Raw genomic sequence first — 17,674 nt, 5'->3', positions numbered from 1 at the left:
TTGTTTTAATTTGGCAATATATGTGCAATTTTGTTACAGACGTTATTAAGCAAAAAAAAAATCATTTTACATAAACTATCAACATGAGATATAAACGACGCGCAGCTCAGATCCGCACTACCAGCAATCAAATGAAACAACGTAGTCGTGGTCCCTAAACTCACTTCCTGAAATTCTGCGCCGTGTGTTGTTGTAAAGATGGTCTGGGTAACGTTATCTTATGTGACATTATTCGTTACAAATAACTTTCTTCTTTCTTTACCGTCGAACTTTTAAAAAAGAAGCACAACATGTTACATGACGAGCCCTCAAATGAGGTAAACCTAATTTACACTATAGATGAAGTCTAGCATCCTCACATGGCGACACTAGTCTATTCCGCCGCCACAACACAATGCAGTCTCACACAATGAATGAACGTGATTCCCTTAGCTAGTTTTCCCTTCCCTGGCTCATCTTATGTAGACGTTATTACAGTCAGTGTGTGGTAATGAGTGATTTCATAAAGCACTGTATAATTCCACTGTTGTATATGCAAAGTAGATAACAGTTAGTTATTTCAGTTGTATAACTTGTAGTTTTGTTGTCAGTGTGGTAATTGTCTACTTTTCTACTTATCCATTACAGAATGAATGGGCTCAAAGATATTTACCAAGACATACCGCCGGTGACCCTGCGTCTGGCAGAAGACAGGGTCACATCCCACCTTTACTGCAGCTCAACAGAGGGGATGGAGGCCAGGGTATCAAGCCTTGTGGAGGCCTTCCTAGTAGAGGTGTATCGTTGTAGGGTATGCAAATTTACCAGCAGCATTAAAGCCAGTATCAGCACCCATGTGGCTGAAACACATGATTTAAGTTCCCTGACGTGTCTGGAGAAAGACAATAGTGAAAGTGCAGATGTTGGGTTAGAGGTTGAAGAGAGTGAGGTTTTGAATCAAAACGATACCCCTTATGACCTGGATGGTGAGCTGCACTCCAAAGATGGCGAAGACCACATGGACCATATCGGACTAGAGCGCATGTCCTTCTTGCTGCCTATGTATGGGATGCTTCAGAACATAAGTCCTCAGTCCTGTGAAATGGGCCTCAGCTCTAACTCAGAGAGCAGTCTCCACGTGGAGGAGACTTGTGAGGTGAGCACTCTGTAGTTTTTTGATACAGAGGACTATGAGTTCTAACACTGAAAATATTGTAAAATAATGTATATTTTTTATGTTTTACTTATAGCAGGTCTATCTGTCTTTCACCTTTTTTCAGTGGAAGGTCTATTTGAAGTGTAATTGTCTCATAATGTGTCATCATGTCATAACAGTGTCATAAAACAGCTGTTAAGCTGTTATGCCAAATACACATAGCTCTTAAAAGTTCTTCTGTCATCTTATATTATTAGTGTAATGGTTATGATATAACTAAGACTGTAGAATTTAAAAATGTGGCTACACACATTCTTTTGTAATTGTTTACTATTGTTTTTGCATCCTCGCTCTCATAGGTAAGTACTTTATTCGCAGAGAATGGAAACGGTGAGGACAGTGAAGAAGAGTCTGTGTTCCAGCTCCGTGACTCCAGGACGGACTTGCCAAATGCTCTGTCCTGTCGATTGGACTCGGACGTTGATGACGAGGAGATGGCCCAGTCAGCACACTTGATGACCCTGGGCTTATGCCGCATCTCCAGCAACAGGGTCCACCAACAGTCCAGCATTCCTGACAGTAAGCCTGCCTCTGGCACACAGGACCCTGGGGACTTCATAGAGGACAAACAAACTAGCCTGTCCGTTCCAGAGACACTTCAGCAAATTGAGGAGGACGGAAGCATGTCCTGTATTCTCTGTCACGTGGTGGTGTCGAACCGGAGTCTGCTGGACGTGCATCTCAAGTGCCACAATGGACCACAGGAGTTCAGGTGTCCTCGCTGCGGTGTGGAGGCCCAGGAGTGGACGGACATGGAGTGCCACTGGCGGGGTCACAGTAAGAGGAGGGGTGCCAGGCCGCACAGGTGCACGGTGTGCCATAAGACGTTTCAGTGCAAGGATGCACGGCGTGCTCATGAGCAGAAGCATAAACGCCGGAAGCAAGCACAAACTCAGCCTCGGACAGTGTTGTTACAGTGCCCCTCCTGTGACGAATGGTGCCAGTCTACGTCGGAGTTTGAGTTACACAAACGCTCTCATTGCCAGGGAGGGTTCAAATGTCCACAGTGTGATTTCCTCGGTAGGAGTTTTACGGCAAATCATGTGAACTATTTCTATGAACTGAATGGTTGTATTTTAAAATAAATTTGGTTTACTGTGCAAACTTACATTCCTGAGAAATACAATGGAAAATTGCATAGCAAATGGAACCATTGCAAAATCCACTTGAAGCTCTTAAACTAAAACAAACTCCCTGAAATATTCTTGTCTTGACTAGTACCTCCAGTGTTGTGACAATATGGTACTGGAATGTGTTCATATTACTTCATGACTACAATAATGATGAACAACAATGAGTTGTACGGAGACATATTCAACATTTGTGCAGACGAGTGAATTGTAATTTAATTGTTAAAGTATTCTGTATACTGTTGTTTGTATCTTCCCACTTTAGAAAACTCTTGGAAAAAGGTTCACCGACATATTCGGACAAAACACAAATATCTGGAAAAAAGGAAGAAAAAATGCCAAGAACTCCACAACCACTTGAATGAGTATGTTTTTTTTTTACTAGGCACACAACAGTTATTATATTCATGCAGAGACCATTGATTTGTGTACCATATTATGTGAAGCCGTCTGGAAACATTTGTTTGACCTTTCACTATAGTCAGTAAGTAACCATGTTTGTCCTCTATATTGCACAGGAATTCACAAAAGCCAAAGATGTTTGAGCCAGACACATGGTATCAGCCAGTGAAGAAGAGAACAAAGCAAATAACTACTGAGAAGGAGAGGGAAGGCCAGAGTAATGGGCATCCGCAGGAGCAGACTCTACGCCTTAAGAAGAACACAGGAGGGAGGAAGGAATTCTGCTGCACCCTTTGTGACAGGTGAAGTCTATAACAGCAGCTAAGTAAGCCTGCTGCTGTCTGCTGCAGTAATTCTAGTGTAGTATTCCGGTGTGCGCCGCCTTTATTTCAAGGGCAACATGGCAGAGTGACATGTGAGTAAATGATTGGATGATCACAGGCCATGCTTTGCAATAACAGGAAGTTCTCCACGAAGATGACCATGCGTCGCCACATGGGCATCCACCAAGGAGACAAGCCCTTTGAGTGCCCGCACTGTGATTACTGCACCCGACTTAAAGCCTCCCTTGAACAGCACCTCCGGGTTCACACAGGTGAGGCATTACCCATATGGCACTGTTGTGACACCTTGACTTATCAAGGTCTATTCTTAAACAGACAGTCAGATTCAGGTGTCTAACCTGCTTGTAGTAGCGCTAAATTATTTCCTGAATGATTCATTTTCAGGTTAGAATGAGTTAGGGAAATTACTTTGCCAAATATAAAAAAACAACAGTTGTATAACTCACTGAAATCCATATATTTAACAAACACATGATGCCGCCTAGCCTAGCCAACCTCTGCAGTTTGCACAGCGGATAATAATGTGTCCCCAGTGAGGGGTAGCATATTAACAGAAATTTCCCACCACCATCTGTTATCCAATTGTCCGTTAGTGCTTTGGAAACTCAACGACGTGAAGGCATGCAGTCATATATCTTTTTCAGACGTGACCAGTGTGCTGCATCTGCACCATTGCAGGGTTGCAGACCTTTAAAGCTGTCATGAGCCTCTTACTGAGCCATTGTTCCCTAGTTGGGGGTTGCCATGACATTGCACTGCAATGAGGGAAACCTTTTTTTTCTAACAAGAGGCCGCTGTTTTCTGACTGTAGGTGAGAAGCCCTTCAAATGCACCCAGTGTTCATACGCGTCTATCGACCGAAGCTCCCTCCGCAGACATTTGCGCACACACACTCAGGAGAAACCCTACTGCTGCCAGTACTGCTCATACAGCAGGTAAATGTTATGTGGATTGATTCATGGTTCTACAGTATGTGCATGCATGTTTATGTGCATGCATGTTTATGTACACATACACACAAACACACGCTTTGGTGTGCTCACAGAGAGCGCATGTGTATTTGTGGAGTGGTGTGTTCACTCATCCCTCGCTGTTCACTCCACAGCATCCAAAAGAAAAGCCTGGACCTGCACCTGCGGCGCCACCACACAGGAGAGTCCTTCCCTTGTCACCTGTGCAAGTACACCACTCCGGACAGGCAGCTGCTGGTCCGCCACGTACGCAAGCACCACAGCTCCGAGAACTCTCCTCTGCTGAGCCAGAAGACTGCCTCCGCGTGCCCAGTGCCCAGCCGCAATACAACAAAGCCCGCTGACTGAGTAGACCCCGGCAACCACAGAAATAGCCTCTGTAATCTATTTCTGTGGTATGAGTAATGAAACAAGACTGTTAGTGACATGATATACCACACCTAAACATATGACAGGAGGCCGTCTGATTTCTTTTAATTAAATCTTGAACTTACACGTTATACCTTATATATATACGTTTTCCAAAAGTCACACAGATCAAGCTCACTTTGGGGACGTTTTCCTTTTAACTGTTTTATAATGGATCATTGTAACAATGATAATGGACCCATTCAAAGGTCCTTCTGGTCTTAATTTATGTTTCAGACATAAAAAACACCCACTTGTGGCTTTCCTGTAAACACAAAATAAAACAAACAACTTTATTAAAGCCGCATTTTTATTTATCTAATTGTCAATTCAACAAAACACCAGTGAAGGAAGGTGTCTGCTTGATGACCCTAATCAAATGCTCTCGAAGGCTGCCTGGTTTTTAGCCCACAAAGGCTGCTTTGTGGTGATTTTGTTTTTGATGGTAAATAGGCTTGGTTGTTGATTGGCTGCTATTCACAAGGAATTTAACAGCTCTCCCGTGTATATCCAGAAAAATAAAACACTGTTGGATTATCATATTGCGGTCACAAAAGTATAACAAAGGTTTGAATAAGTTGATGTAATGCCTAATGTTGATGTTTGGTGGGTGGATGGGTTTTCATGTTGTGGCTTTCAAAATAGGAAGAGATTACAGGATTGACCATTCGGGCCATTTGACCTATGGGGCAAACAAGGGCTTTGCGCTTAAAATGAAAGCCAAATCCCACCAGAAATCCCATAATGTCAATTGGATTATCCCACCTGTATTTCAAAGTGTCCGTAGCCTTGGAAATGCATCTGCAATTAGAGCCAACTGAGTTTTCAAAGAGTAGCCTTTTTAGTGTGGTAAACTTCAGAATTGCAGCAGAAGGTTTACTTGTGTCACTAACAGCTATAGTATTCAACTTCATTAAGTTCCACCGACTGTTACACAGCCTTGCTTAATGAACTTAGTCACACCGAGTGCCACAGGCAGCATATATCACCGTCTATATCTTATCTACCCGAACCTGAAGAGGAGCTTTGTTTTTCATTAGAGGGGGACAGGATGGCATGGAAGCACCACAAGATTCAAATGGATATTTAACTCGAAATAACTATATCGTGCGACAAAATTAGGCTATTTCTCTGTAGGCACAAGCCAGGGTATTTCATATTTTTTATATATATATAAAAGTAGTTTTTGTGTATTACTTTTGTGGATTTGCGCGTATTTTAGTCAGTCAGACGTGTAGCCTACAGTCTACACTGGACTTTGTGGAATGGCGAAGGAAGCGACCCAGGCGCAAAATCCGCATGTTCGAAATTGTTGGGTTTTGGGTATTGAACGGCTGATTGTAGACCATCATGGTGGCGTAGATGATTTCTTTGAAATAAGAGCCGAGTGGGCTGACAACACTGTTCTAGTATTGCGTCGAAGCTGGTTCGATTTGACAAGAATTTTGAAGAAACTGAGAGATTCCTTTCCAGAGGAAATTGAACCTTCCGCGGAATCACATTTACTTGAGGGTGTGTAACCAGGACTTTCTTGAGTTGACCAATTGACTAAAAAGCCACTTTCTCTGTCGACTTGGTAAAACATTTTTAAACTGTATCCATACAATACAATTGGCACTTTATTTTGTGTAAACACGTTTTACAAAGCTGTGTGAATAGACCGCTTAATTGATGATGAAATAACGAAAAAGTGGCAATGATGATCAAATGCTTTGGTTAGGTCTTTTCGGAATAAAAGAAGCGGAGGACAATGAAGCCAAATTGGAACGTGTAGAGGGATTCCTGAGAACTGTGGTCACTCTGCCAATCAAGGTTATATTATTAACTTAAAATATATTAGGGTATGCCATTGATAATTGCATGTTTGTTTACTGAAAACGAAAATGTCTCCACAGTACTCCCAATCAGAAGCAGTCCTAAGCTTCTTTGAGGCATCCCATTTGGACTTGATGATCGGGAACAACCTGGACCCCACCCAGCTGCTACTCTACTCTCCTATCACCATTTCAGGTTAGATGTTATGAATGAAAACATTACGCAGTAGACCATTTCTGCCATGGATTTTTTTGTCAATAGGCTGTTTTGCTGGTGCCAGTTTTATCAATATATGTTTGACTTTTTCAGAAATCAGGAGGTCAAATGGGTTTTGTTTGGCTAATACAGAAACCATAATCTGTGATGCCTGCTCACCAGCTGAACAATCTCTTCCCATAGGCTCTATGGGGCATGTGTAAGTATTGACACTCTCCTTTGATGGACATTTAATGGGGCACGAGTGTACTTGGGAATTTGCCTGTTTTTGTTGCACGTTATCATGGCCCTCTGCTGGTATAGCATGATATTGCCTTTGCTCTCACAATCAACTTGAAGTTTGATCCACATTCACAATAACCCCGACCACTGAATTTGACTGGCACCCAGTCCAACTAGAGTATTGTCAATGCACCTGAAGCTTTGAGTTGTCCTTTTCATTGCCATCACCATATAGCTTCTCTCTCACTTCGATATACATTAAAACCCGATTTACTGTGGTTTTAAATGTGCTCCTATGCAGATATGAAAAGACGTCCGAAGCTGAGGGAAACAGAGAGCTTCACACATTCGCTGGTGATCACAAAAAGGGAGCAAATCCTGACAGCGACATCGGTCATATTAAGAAGACAGAAGCAAATCCGATTATGAAGCCACCCCGCCAAGGCATTGCCCCTGAAGTGTATATGCAAAAAAGCAAAATGACATACCTCCACATGGAGGCCCATGAGACAGACATATTGGAGTAACTGGACCGACATGAACACTGACATAGGAAGATTTACAGCAGCTCTGTAGGCAGCTACTCCATTATTAATCATCACCATCACCCTCTAAAAGAACACTTTTCTACTTCATCTTAACCTTCTTGTAATTCAGATCATCAGTTTTCATCAGTTATGGTCATTTTTTCTGTTTCACTACTTTTCATTATATTTCATACTTGAATTGAATTTTGAATATGTTACTAACTATGAATTGTTGAATCTTATGTCAGTGGTTGGGAGTATAGACCTCAGGTTCAGATCAAGTTATAATCAAAATTACAGCTTCAGTATGTTTATGTAATGTGATTCATATGCATCACACAATGTGTGCCATGCCATGTTAGATACATTAAAAATGGCATATATTGATGAATATGACATTAATGATCTTTGTACAGATACTGTGTATTTTATAAAGACATTTGTACCACAATCAATGCCAGACAAGAACTTGTCACTTCTGAACAACTGCATATGTGCAAGAGGCGTTAACTATAGTGAGCTTTCAGTGAACTCCTGGTCACCAAATTAGGTTAAAAGCAGGCGATTTCTGTGAAAAGCCCTGTTGTTGTGCAGACTGTGTGTGACTCCTGTAGGTGGGGAAGTGCACGGTTAGTGTCCAGGTCAGTGAGCAGTTCTCAGGACCGGCAACACTAATAGGCCCCTATTGGAACAAACGCCCTGCTCCACATTTTCACACACTGGACAATTGATTTGGCCCTCTGCAGTCACTCTGATGCTCCATTTCCTGTATTTTTGGAACAAAATGTGTTTCATTTATCAATGGATTGTCTGACCTCTGGATGTTTTTTTTTTTTACAGCGAAAGGGATGACCAACATTTAAAACATTACGTTCAACCATTTAATGATCTCCTGTCTTGAAATGCATATAGAGAGAGTTGTCCTTTTTTCTGTTGGTGTTATTTATGAAATTATAGATCTGTGTATAAACTGGGTCAGTAAAATGTATGTCTGGATTGGTGCACCTCTTAGTCAGTCAATGATATTATGACGAAATGTCCAGTGTCACCGCATGAGATCCATCCAACGGCTATGTGGCCAGAGGAGCAAACCAGACCACGTGCAGGCACAATCAATACTCTGCTGGACTGACATTGATCAGCATATATAGAGCTGATGCAAAGGCCAGTGGCATGCAGACTCACAAAGAACACATTGGACTGTGCGTGCAGAAAGGGGATGCTCAGCCACTTTTAGCAAAAACTAATACATTTTATTTCTATTTCTATGTAGTTTGAATTGAAGTAAAACAAAACTAATTCTCACTCTCTCTGTCTCCATTCACTTGGTTTTACTTGCGGCCTTTGTATAGTAACAGTTGTGCCATGAACTATCACCCTTCAAGGAAAGGCCCTCTCTGTGGCCAAGGGGACCCAAACTGCACTGAGGCCTTCAGCGAGTCTCTGGCTGTTCGGACCTACAAGATGAACGACGTGCCTCACCATGGGCCCATGCAAAGCCACCATACCGTGCTGGGGCACCCGTTCCCCACCGTGGACGTGCCGGACCACGCGCACTACATCATCGGCACAGTCATCCTGATGGTGGGCATCACAGGGGTACTGGGCAACTCGCTTGTCATCTTTGTGTTCTGCCGGAGTCGGAGCCTGCGGACGCCGGGGAACATGTTCGTGGTGAACCTTGCAGTGGCTGACCTCCTCATGTCGATGACGCAGTCGCCCGTCTTCTTCGCTGCCAGCATGCACCGGCGCTGGGTGTTTGGAGAACGTGCTTGCGAGCTGTACGCGTTCTGCGGGGCGCTCTTTGGCATCTGCTCCATGATGACTCTGACCGCCATCGCCGCAGACCGTTGCCTGGCCATAACGCAGCCGCTGGTGTTGCTGGGTCAGGTCAGTCGCAAGCGCGTGGGCATGGTGCTGCTTTTCGTGTGGCTTTATTCCCTCGGCTGGAGTTTGCCCCCCTTTTTTGGCTGGAGTGCATACGTCCCCGAGGGCCTTCAGACGTCCTGCTCCTGGGACTACATGACCTTTACTAACTCTGTGAGAGCCTACACCATCTTCCTCTTCACGTTTGTCTTCTTCATCCCATTGGGCATCATAGGTGGCTGCTACTTGTCTATTTTTCGGGCGATCCGAGTCGCAGGAAAGGAAATGAAGGAGATCAACTGTGGCCAATCGCAAAAAGTCCTTGATCGCATGAAGTGTGAATGGAAGATGGCCAAGGTGGCTCTGCTGGTCATCTTGCTCTTTGTCATCTCCTGGTCGCCATACTCGGTGGTCGCCCTGACCGCCACTGCTGGCTACTCTCACCTGCTCACCCCCTACATGAACTCTGTGCCCGCGGTGATCGCCAAAGCCTCGGCCATCCACAACCCCATCATCTACGCCATCACGCACCCCAAGTACCGCGCGGCCATTGCCCGTCACATCCCAGTTCTCAGGGTGATCCTGTGCTTGGGGGAGAAGGACATCCGCTCGTCCTTCAGCTCCAGCAGCGGCATCTCCTCGCGCCGGCCCACTCTCAGCAGCCAGTGCTCTCTGGGCGTGGGTGTGGGCCCCGGTGCCCGGGCCAGCGGCCGCTGGGGGAAGACCCGCCTCTCCTCAGCCTCCGACACCGACTCCTGCTGGACGGAGAGCGAGGCCGATGCATCCAGTGTCAGCTCCCTCCCCGTTGCACGGCGCGTCTCTACGGAGATATCCCTGGATACTGCGGTCCTGCCTCAGCAGCTGGGTGCAGACACAGTCTTGGGACAGAAAGCCATGGTAACTGACAGAGTAAATAACCTGTCTGTGAATGCGGCCGGAGCTGGCATGCCAGATAGTATAGAGAGTACTGCTGCATCTGATGGCAAAGCTTTCCTGCTTTCTGGTGACTAAATGTGCAACAACAGGCAAATGTGTAAAGGCACTGTACTTCCTAGGTCCTCATTTTGTATTTTGTTTTTCATTTGATATGACATGCATTATATAGATATGTTATTTTGTATGTACAAGAGTGGTGCAGATAGGCAGATGTGTTATTATATATATAAAAATCATCCATACAGGTTTACATACAGGTCTACTCCTTTTTTGTCTGCAGTCTTACATGTCAATTGCTACTTGCAATTTACAGTGTCCGCTTTTTCTGTAAGCTATAGTGTTGTCAGCATTGGTTTATCTTGTTTTTATCCACTGAAGACTTGGTTTGTAAGTATAGAATGAAAGTTTTATTTTGTATATTTATATAGCCTACAGCTCTGGAAAAATTAAGAGACCACTGCACTAACCACTTCTGACGTCATATAGTTGCTGAGTGACATTCAAATGAGTTGATGGTCATATTTAAATTTGCAGTGGTCTCTTAATTTTGAATATGACCGTCAACTCATTCGAATGTCACTCAGCAACTGTAGGATGACAGAAAAATGATCAGAAAAATGTGCAGTGGTCTCTTAATTTTTTCCATAGCAGTGTTTTTCATTCTTAGCTGGCTAAGGAAGGCTCCCAAAAGTTTGTGCAGATGACACAATTGAAAAAGCTGATGAATCCATTCTAATAAACATCTACAACCATCAAGTGCTCCAGTGAATTATTAAGGTATCTACATTTCCCTGCACCTCTCATTTTTTGACCCTCAATTATTTTAATATTTATTTTATTGTCATAGAGTAGTTAATCATCAAGATATTTACGCATGGGATAGACCTATAAGGTTGGCTGCCTGGTGAAATTAAAGGATGGAAAATCATTCCAAAATGTCAAAAGGACATTCATCAGTGACGTGACAAAACAAACAAATAAATACATAAATAAAATGCAATTATGTCACTAGGCTATGTGTGTGAGAACACCAAGAAAAAACGAATACGTTTTAATCAAGCGAACAAGCGGAACTGACTAACATCATTCGTTGCCTCTTGTCGGACCTGATTTGATACTCATGCGCTGGACAGACTGGCCAAGTGTCATTTTCAAAGAAAAAGAGAGACGCGTCCAGTTGTGATAAATGGCACAGAGGAATCTGTGATTGCTGAAGACTTGAATATGGGAGATGACGACATAGACTACAACATAGTTTTCCCAGAGACGTTGATTTCAGGTGAGCATGGTGAAAATGGTTACATGCTGTTGCAGTTAGCTAGTTAGCAAGCTAACGTTACCTGACATGTTATGGGAGATGGCGCAATAGCTAGCCAGCCAGCCAGCCAGCTAACTGTCATTGACAACTGAACCTGCCGGTTATGTCGTGTTACCTTGTTAGCATGATGTTTTTTTTATGTTCATGGTCTACATTCTTTGAGAAGAGAGAAATGGCAATTGGCAAATGCAATTTGTGTCTCCGTTACTTCTGGCATCCTCTGCTTCTGGCAAACAGAGAACGTCAATATTCCCATCTCATGATGGGTGTGATTTTGTATCGTGCATGTTGTAGACTAATAATATTAACGTTGGGCCAATAGTAGCTATTTGCATCATGAAAATAACCTGCCCTGTCTATCTTCGAGTCAATGAGAATGACATGACAAGTTTCTAGTGTAGCCTACGTACCAGTCACTTTGTCACCCATTGTCTCTTTGGTCTGATGGGCTTATGTTATTTTTGTCCTAGAGAGGCACTGGCGTGGAACAAAGGAACCAATTGTAATATTGCTGGGATGGGCTGGTTGCAGAGATAAACATCTAGTTAAATACAGTTCAGTCTACACACAACAGGTAGGCCTAACACGAACACATTATGGTGCATGTTGTTATATTAGGTAATGTTGCTGTAAGTCTTCATGTAGGCTACACTGAAGTCAACTTTGTTCAACATTTTTCCAGGGATGCATCACCCTCCGCTATACAGCCCCTTTGAAAACCGTCTTCATCTCCGAGTCATTTGGTTACAAGGAACTGAAGCACACTGCTCTTAAACTGCTAGAGACACTATATGATTATGAGGTGGAGAACAACCCAATTATTTTCCATGTGTTTAGTAATGGGGGGTTCATGCTGTACAGGTACATTGTGGAGCTTTTACAGAGGGACCAGCAGTTCAGCAATCTCTGTGTACTTGGTGCAGTGGTGGACAGTGCTCCAGGGAGTGCCAATGTGAAGGGGGCCCTTCGTGCGCTCAGAACCACCCTGGGACCCAACATTAATGTGTTCCTGCGCTACCTCCTCATGGCTCTGTTTGCCGTGACGGTGGTCCTCATTCGAATTGTCCTGTATCCCATAACCAAGTACTTCCACAAGAACCACTATGATGCCCTGATGGACCGACCAGCTCCATGGCCTCAGCTTTACCTGTATTCTCGAGCTGACCCGGTGATTCGGTATACAGATGTGGAACGGATGGTCAGTGTGCTCCAGGGGAAGAACCTGTCTGTCCAGAGTTTCGACTTTGTCACACCAGGCCACGTGAGTCTTTTCAGAGACTTCCCTGAGGATTATTCTAGACGATGCCTTGATTTTCTTAACAGCTGCATGACCAACTCAGAAGGGACAAAATTGAAAAAGCGCCTTGTTATACAGAACTGAAAAAAAAAAAAAAGATCTTGAAAATAAAATGAAGCTGTGTGTGTTTTGAACTGCTGTATTTACCATTTGTTGTTATCTTACACTACTGAAGTGTAAAGTCTATGAATTTTATATGACTTTGACTTTTGACTAATAATATTCTTTTTGTGAAATTCAAATGTAATCTGCTTATTTTTGATTTCTTTATGCTGTCTGAAGCTGTGAATAAAAACAACATTGACCATTAATATGTATGAAGATTTTGAAAGAATGTGTTTATGTACTTGACACTAATGTGCCTTCTAGAAAATAAAAGCCTTTTTGTTATAATATAATTTAATTTAATTTAATTTAATTTTACCAGGGAAATTCCTCATTTAACATTGTCCAAAAATGACATAATACAGTATATATGACATCATATAATGACATATATAGCCTAAAATAATTTCCTCACAAGTATACATACACTTACAGGTGAGAGTGGTTTGTGAAGCCGTGGCCTACTGGTTAGCGCTTCGGACTTGTAACCGGAGGGTTGCCGGTTCGAACCCCGACCAGTAGGCACGGCTGAAGTGCCCTTGAGCAAGGCACCTAACCCCTCACTGCTCCTCGAGCGCCGCTGTTGTTGCAGGCAGCTCACTGCACCGGGATTAGTGTGTGCGCTGAGTGTGTTTCACTAATTCACAGATTGGGATAAATGCAGAGACCAAATTTCTCTCACAGGATAAAAAGAGTATATATACTGAGTATATATACTGTATATATATATATATATATATATATATATATATATATACAGCGGGGAAAATAAATATTGAACACGTCAACATTTTAAGTACACGTAAGTATACTTCCAGTGAGGCTATTTGCATGAAATTTTCACCAGACATTAGTATTAACTTAGGTAATCCACACATATAAAAACATCCAAACATTAATGTTCATAAGTAGAGTTATGAGTAAAAAAAGTGGAATGCCACAGGAAAAAAGTATTGAACACGCCTACTGAAATTTCTTAAATACTTTGTAGAAAACCTTTTATTTGTAATGAGAGCTTCAAGGCAATTCCTCTATGACGAAGCTAATCAGTCACAGTATTCAGGTGTGATTTTGGCCCATTCTTTTAAACAGATAGTCTTTTCATATTGAACATTCCAGGGGTCCCTCTTGTAAATCCTGATCTTTAGGTAACTTCCAAAACTGTTCAATTGGATTTAAGTGAGGGCCTGAATTTCCTTTCTCTGAAACCAATTGAGAGTTTCCTTTGCTGAATTCTTTGGATCATTGTCCTGCTGGAAGGTCTAGCCATGTCTCATCCTCATTGTTCTGGTGGATGGCAAGATTCTCCCAGAAAAAAATGGCTCCATTCATCATTTCTTCAACTGTATGAAGTCTGCCAGTACCATGAGATGAAAAACAGCCCCACACCGTGATGCCTCCACCTCCAAACTTCACTGTTGGTATGGTATTTTTAGGGTGATGCACAGTGCCAAAATATGGTGTGTAGTATGACATCCAAAGAGTTAAATTTTGCTCTCACCTGACCAGAATACATTCTCTTAGTATTTCATAGGCTTGTCCAAATGTTGTGTAGCAAACATTCAATGAGCTTCGACATGTTTTTCTTCAGTATTAGAGTCATGTGGGGTGAGCGTGCATAGAGGCCATGGCGGTGGAGTGCATTACCTATGATTTTCTCTGTAACAATTGAACCTGCTGCCTCTTTCTGGAGTGGTCCTTGGCTCTTAGGCTGCACTTCTGACTATCCTTCTGACTTCCTGGTCAGAAATCTTGTGAGGAGATCCTGTGCATGGCCGATTGATGATGCAGTGATGTTCCTTCCACTTGCAGATAATGGCTCCAATACTGCTTACTGGATGATTCTGAAGTTTTGAAATGCATCTGTAACCAGTTCCATTGATATGTTTTGCAACAATAATGTTGCAAAGGTCTTGGAAGAGCTCTTTGCTTTTACCCATCATGACATGTTTCTTGTGTGACAACTTGGTAACGAAAAACCTTTTTATAGCACATCAATATGTACTAACCCATTAATTTGCACAGATAGGAGGGATAATTACTCTCTAACTATGTATAGATTCCAGCTCGTTCCTTGCCATTCCTTGCATTTGTGTACTGTTTTTTCTTAGTGTGTTCAATACTTTTTCCCTGTGCCATTCCACTTTTTTACTCATAACTCTACTTAGGGACATTAATGTTTGGATTTTTTAATATGTCTGGATTGCCTAAGTTAATACTAATGTCTGTAGATGCGAATAGCCTCTCTGGAAGTATACTTACTGAAAAAAATGTTGACGTGTTCAATACTTATTTTCTCCGCTGTGTATATATACATATATATATATATATATATAAATGTGTTTTTTAAGATGTTTTGTGGCATGTGTTTTCTGAAAAGTTGTGTTTTGACCCTTACAGCCTTTCACAGACTAGACCAAAAACTAGAGACATTAGAGATGTTACTTCAGTAGAAAGGCCTAGTATGGTTTGTCCAGAGGAACAAGATACTCTCAGTATGGAACTAATCCACGCACACACACACACACCAGTGCTAATGACGAGTAGGACAGGGTGTGCCTGGCAGGACTGTCATTATCAGAATAACAACAGGAAGACGAAACTTAACAGAAAACTCAAATAACACTGAATTTCTCCTGGGGTCTTTCATCCCACCTCAGTTCGCACACTGTGCACGTGTTTGGGATTGAAGGGGGCCTGCAAAATATATAAACCGAGTTCGGGCAGGACGTGAATGTGGGAGGCGGAGTTCAGGTTGTCTCTAGCCCAATTTAAGCCCTGCATTTAGGCCATATTGACATGCTGAATGCTCTAACAATATATGCTTATCTGTTAATGATAACTCACACCGTTCTACTTTTGTGTCTCAATATAGTTTTTTGTTTGACTTGATATAGGTGTAGGGATGTATAGGCCTATATTGTTCATTAATGAGAACATACCTGAAGCACAATTCACAAGGGTTGCTCGCTGACATGCCATTTAGGGCCGTGTCCCAGATGTTCTGACTCTTTGCATTATATTCCAGGAGGGAAGACCTTTGCCATTTCTGACATTAACCCTGATGTGTGTGGATTGTAAACAAACTTCCAATGAGTTGTCTCAGATGCACTCCGCCTTGAGGCAGGTGAAATCTGTCTCCGTTTGCTCCAACCTGGCCATGGTGAAGAGCAGTAGGGTTTCAAATTGGTCCGACAGATGCTTATTAACATGTGACTGTCATGGTTGACATTTGGTGGGGAATCATTGGCATTTGTCTCCTTAGAAAACTTGCCTCAGCACTTTCTGTATAATTTAGAACCTCCAAAGAGAAACGAGACAGAGAGAAGTTTATACGTCTGTCGAGACAGATGAATAATGGCTCAGTGGATGGCACAGTGACTGGCTGCTTTTGCTATTGGGCTGCGGCTGCCTATGTGTGTCTGAGTGATTTGGATGGACATCAAGAGGATGTAGAAATTCCCTGAGTGGAGTACTGATAAAAAAAAGAATGTAAGAGACTGGGTAAATATCTTATATTAATTTTGTTGATCAAATATATACATATATTCTGAAACTGAGAGATATTCAGTAAGAGGTCCATGCCAACTATGGGTTATTTTGGTTGTGTATCCACTGTGCTGGTCCAATTGGAGCTGGTCTCTCAACACAGTAGACTAGTCTTTCTGCAGCTGAGCCATAATGTTTTGTGTAATGCTGATGATTTTTGTTTGTGTCTACAGTGAAGTTATTTCAGATGCATTTTAGATTTAGTAAATACACTGTAATACAGATCAAATTACAGTTGAATTTCAGCATGAATTGACACTGGATATAATTGTACTGCAGAAATACTCCTGTAAAAGCAGTAGGGGGCAGCAATTGCTTTCATACACAGCTTCTTTGTGCACCACATTGTGTCTGTACAGTAGATGTGTTAATGTTAAAAAGCACATCTTTCCACACTATCATCTTCTCCACTCTCATACTCATCCTATAATATAGCATATATTGCTTTATTGATAAGAGACTGACATATAAGGAAATTTGGAGCAAATTGTATTAGAGAAATTAGTTTGCACAGATAAAAGAAAAAAAACCCTAAGGGTTTCACAAAACAAACATCATAAAGAAAAGCTGTTTTAGATTAGCAATGCCGTTAAACACAAATGTGCGGTTAAACCTGGGAAAGGGTTGAAACAATCGCATGGCCTTCAAAGAACCTCCATGCTAAACACTTTATTATTGGATTCCATTTCTGTGGCAGCAGCACTGTGTAATTGACAGCTCGCTGCATAATGGCCAAGCCTCTGAAAAGTCCCAAAATTACCCTGGAAGTTAATGAAGTCTCACAGTGTGATGAAGGAAAATTGTGGTGGAGAGGGGTCAACAGGCCTCTTCAGCCCCCTCGTCCATGGAAAATGGCCGCTGTCAAGCTCCGCACATTAGAGGAAGCTGAATGCTCATGCCGAGAAAGCAGGCCCAAAGATGAATGATACTGAGCACTGCCACTTGGCAGATGACTAACATTTCCTGCCTCTGTGTTTTAGGGTGAGATTCGCTGACATTTTTTTTCCTCAGAAAAAAATAGAATGCTTCTTTTCACGTTCAATATATGACCGTGAAATGGTTGGAATGTGGATTAATAATAAAAAAAAATACTTCAGTGATTTCATGTTGGCGAGGTTCAATTTGAACATAGTGTTCACCTCTACTGTCACATTCTACCTCTGCGTCAACTTTTCGTGCCAGTCCTCTCTTGTTGTCCATAGGTGGCAGTGCTGGGCAACACCTTACTGAGACTGAAGAACTAAAATGGGGATATTCAGTTGAGGAGAAACTGACCATATCCAAATACAGTACAGTTATACAGTGGCCTGAGGTTGAAGACAAAGACTTACAGCCAAACCTCTGTTAAAATGCACAATAGAGACAGAAACATC

General features: G+C 42.4%; 3 protein-coding genes across 4 annotated transcripts; all 3 read left to right on the top strand.

The window, feature by feature from the left end:
* The first annotated feature begins 18 nt into the window (after positions 1-18).
* On the top strand, positions 19-4,746 carry si:dkey-154p10.3 (zinc finger protein 2 homolog). 2 transcript variants are annotated; one of them, XM_042085329.1, is made up of 8 exons: positions 19-207; positions 628-1,135; positions 1,495-2,215; positions 2,591-2,690; positions 2,844-3,029; positions 3,189-3,322; positions 3,883-4,006; positions 4,177-4,746. In XM_042085329.1, the coding sequence occupies exons 2-8, from the start codon at positions 629-631 to the stop codon at positions 4,388-4,390; spliced, it is 1,986 nt and encodes a 661-aa protein (XP_041941263.1). In that variant the 5' UTR covers positions 19-207; position 628; the 3' UTR covers positions 4,391-4,746. The 2 variants fall into 2 exon arrangements, with proteins under 2 accessions (XP_041941263.1, XP_041941255.1); XM_042085321.1 differs by having other exon boundaries at positions 19-317.
* A 95-nt stretch (positions 4,747-4,841) lies between these two features.
* On the top strand, positions 4,842-10,457 carry opn4.1 (opsin 4.1). Its single transcript, XM_042085340.1, has 4 exons — positions 4,842-6,262; positions 6,346-6,460; positions 6,575-6,680; positions 7,005-10,457. The coding sequence occupies exon 4, from the start codon at positions 8,596-8,598 to the stop codon at positions 10,105-10,107; it is 1,512 nt and encodes a 503-aa protein (XP_041941274.1). The 5' UTR covers positions 4,842-6,262; positions 6,346-6,460; positions 6,575-6,680; positions 7,005-8,595; the 3' UTR covers positions 10,108-10,457.
* A 670-nt stretch (positions 10,458-11,127) lies between these two features.
* On the top strand, positions 11,128-12,965 carry tmem53 (transmembrane protein 53). Its single transcript, XM_042095458.1, has 3 exons — positions 11,128-11,311; positions 11,821-11,924; positions 12,033-12,965. The coding sequence occupies exons 1-3, from the start codon at positions 11,257-11,259 to the stop codon at positions 12,729-12,731; spliced, it is 858 nt and encodes a 285-aa protein (XP_041951392.1). The 5' UTR covers positions 11,128-11,256; the 3' UTR covers positions 12,732-12,965.
* Positions 12,966-17,674: the final 4,709 nt, after the last annotated feature.

Source organism: Alosa sapidissima, chromosome 1 (assembly GCF_018492685.1).
Source record: "Alosa sapidissima isolate fAloSap1 chromosome 1, fAloSap1.pri, whole genome shotgun sequence".
NCBI classification, from domain to species: Eukaryota; Metazoa; Chordata; class Actinopteri; order Clupeiformes; family Clupeidae; genus Alosa; species Alosa sapidissima.
Note: the sequence above shows the minus strand (reverse complement) of the source record. Positions and strands in the feature narration are given on the sequence as shown.

Bases quoted from the DNA above. Each gene is read 5' to 3' on its own strand.
- opn4.1 (XM_042085340.1), top strand. From the start codon at position 8,596: ATGAACTATCACCCTTCAAGGAAAGGCCCTCTCTGTGGCCAAGGGGAC.
- si:dkey-154p10.3 (XM_042085321.1), top strand. From the start codon at position 298: ATGACGAGCCCTCAAATGAG. The intron at 2,216-2,590 runs GTAGGAGTTTTA...TTCCCACTTTAG, and splicing joins TCCACAGTGTGATTTCCTCG to AAAACTCTTGGAAAAAGGTT. The intron at 4,007-4,176 runs GTAAATGTTATG...TTCACTCCACAG, and splicing joins CAGTACTGCTCATACAGCAG to CATCCAAAAGAAAAGCCTGG.
- tmem53 (XM_042095458.1), top strand. From the start codon at position 11,257: ATGGGAGATGACGACATAGACTACAACATAGTTTTCCCAGAGACGTTG. The intron at 11,312-11,820 runs GTGAGCATGGTG...TTTTTGTCCTAG, and splicing joins CCCAGAGACGTTGATTTCAG to AGAGGCACTGGCGTGGAACA. The intron at 11,925-12,032 runs GTAGGCCTAACA...ACATTTTTCCAG, and splicing joins GTTCAGTCTACACACAACAG to GGATGCATCACCCTCCGCTA.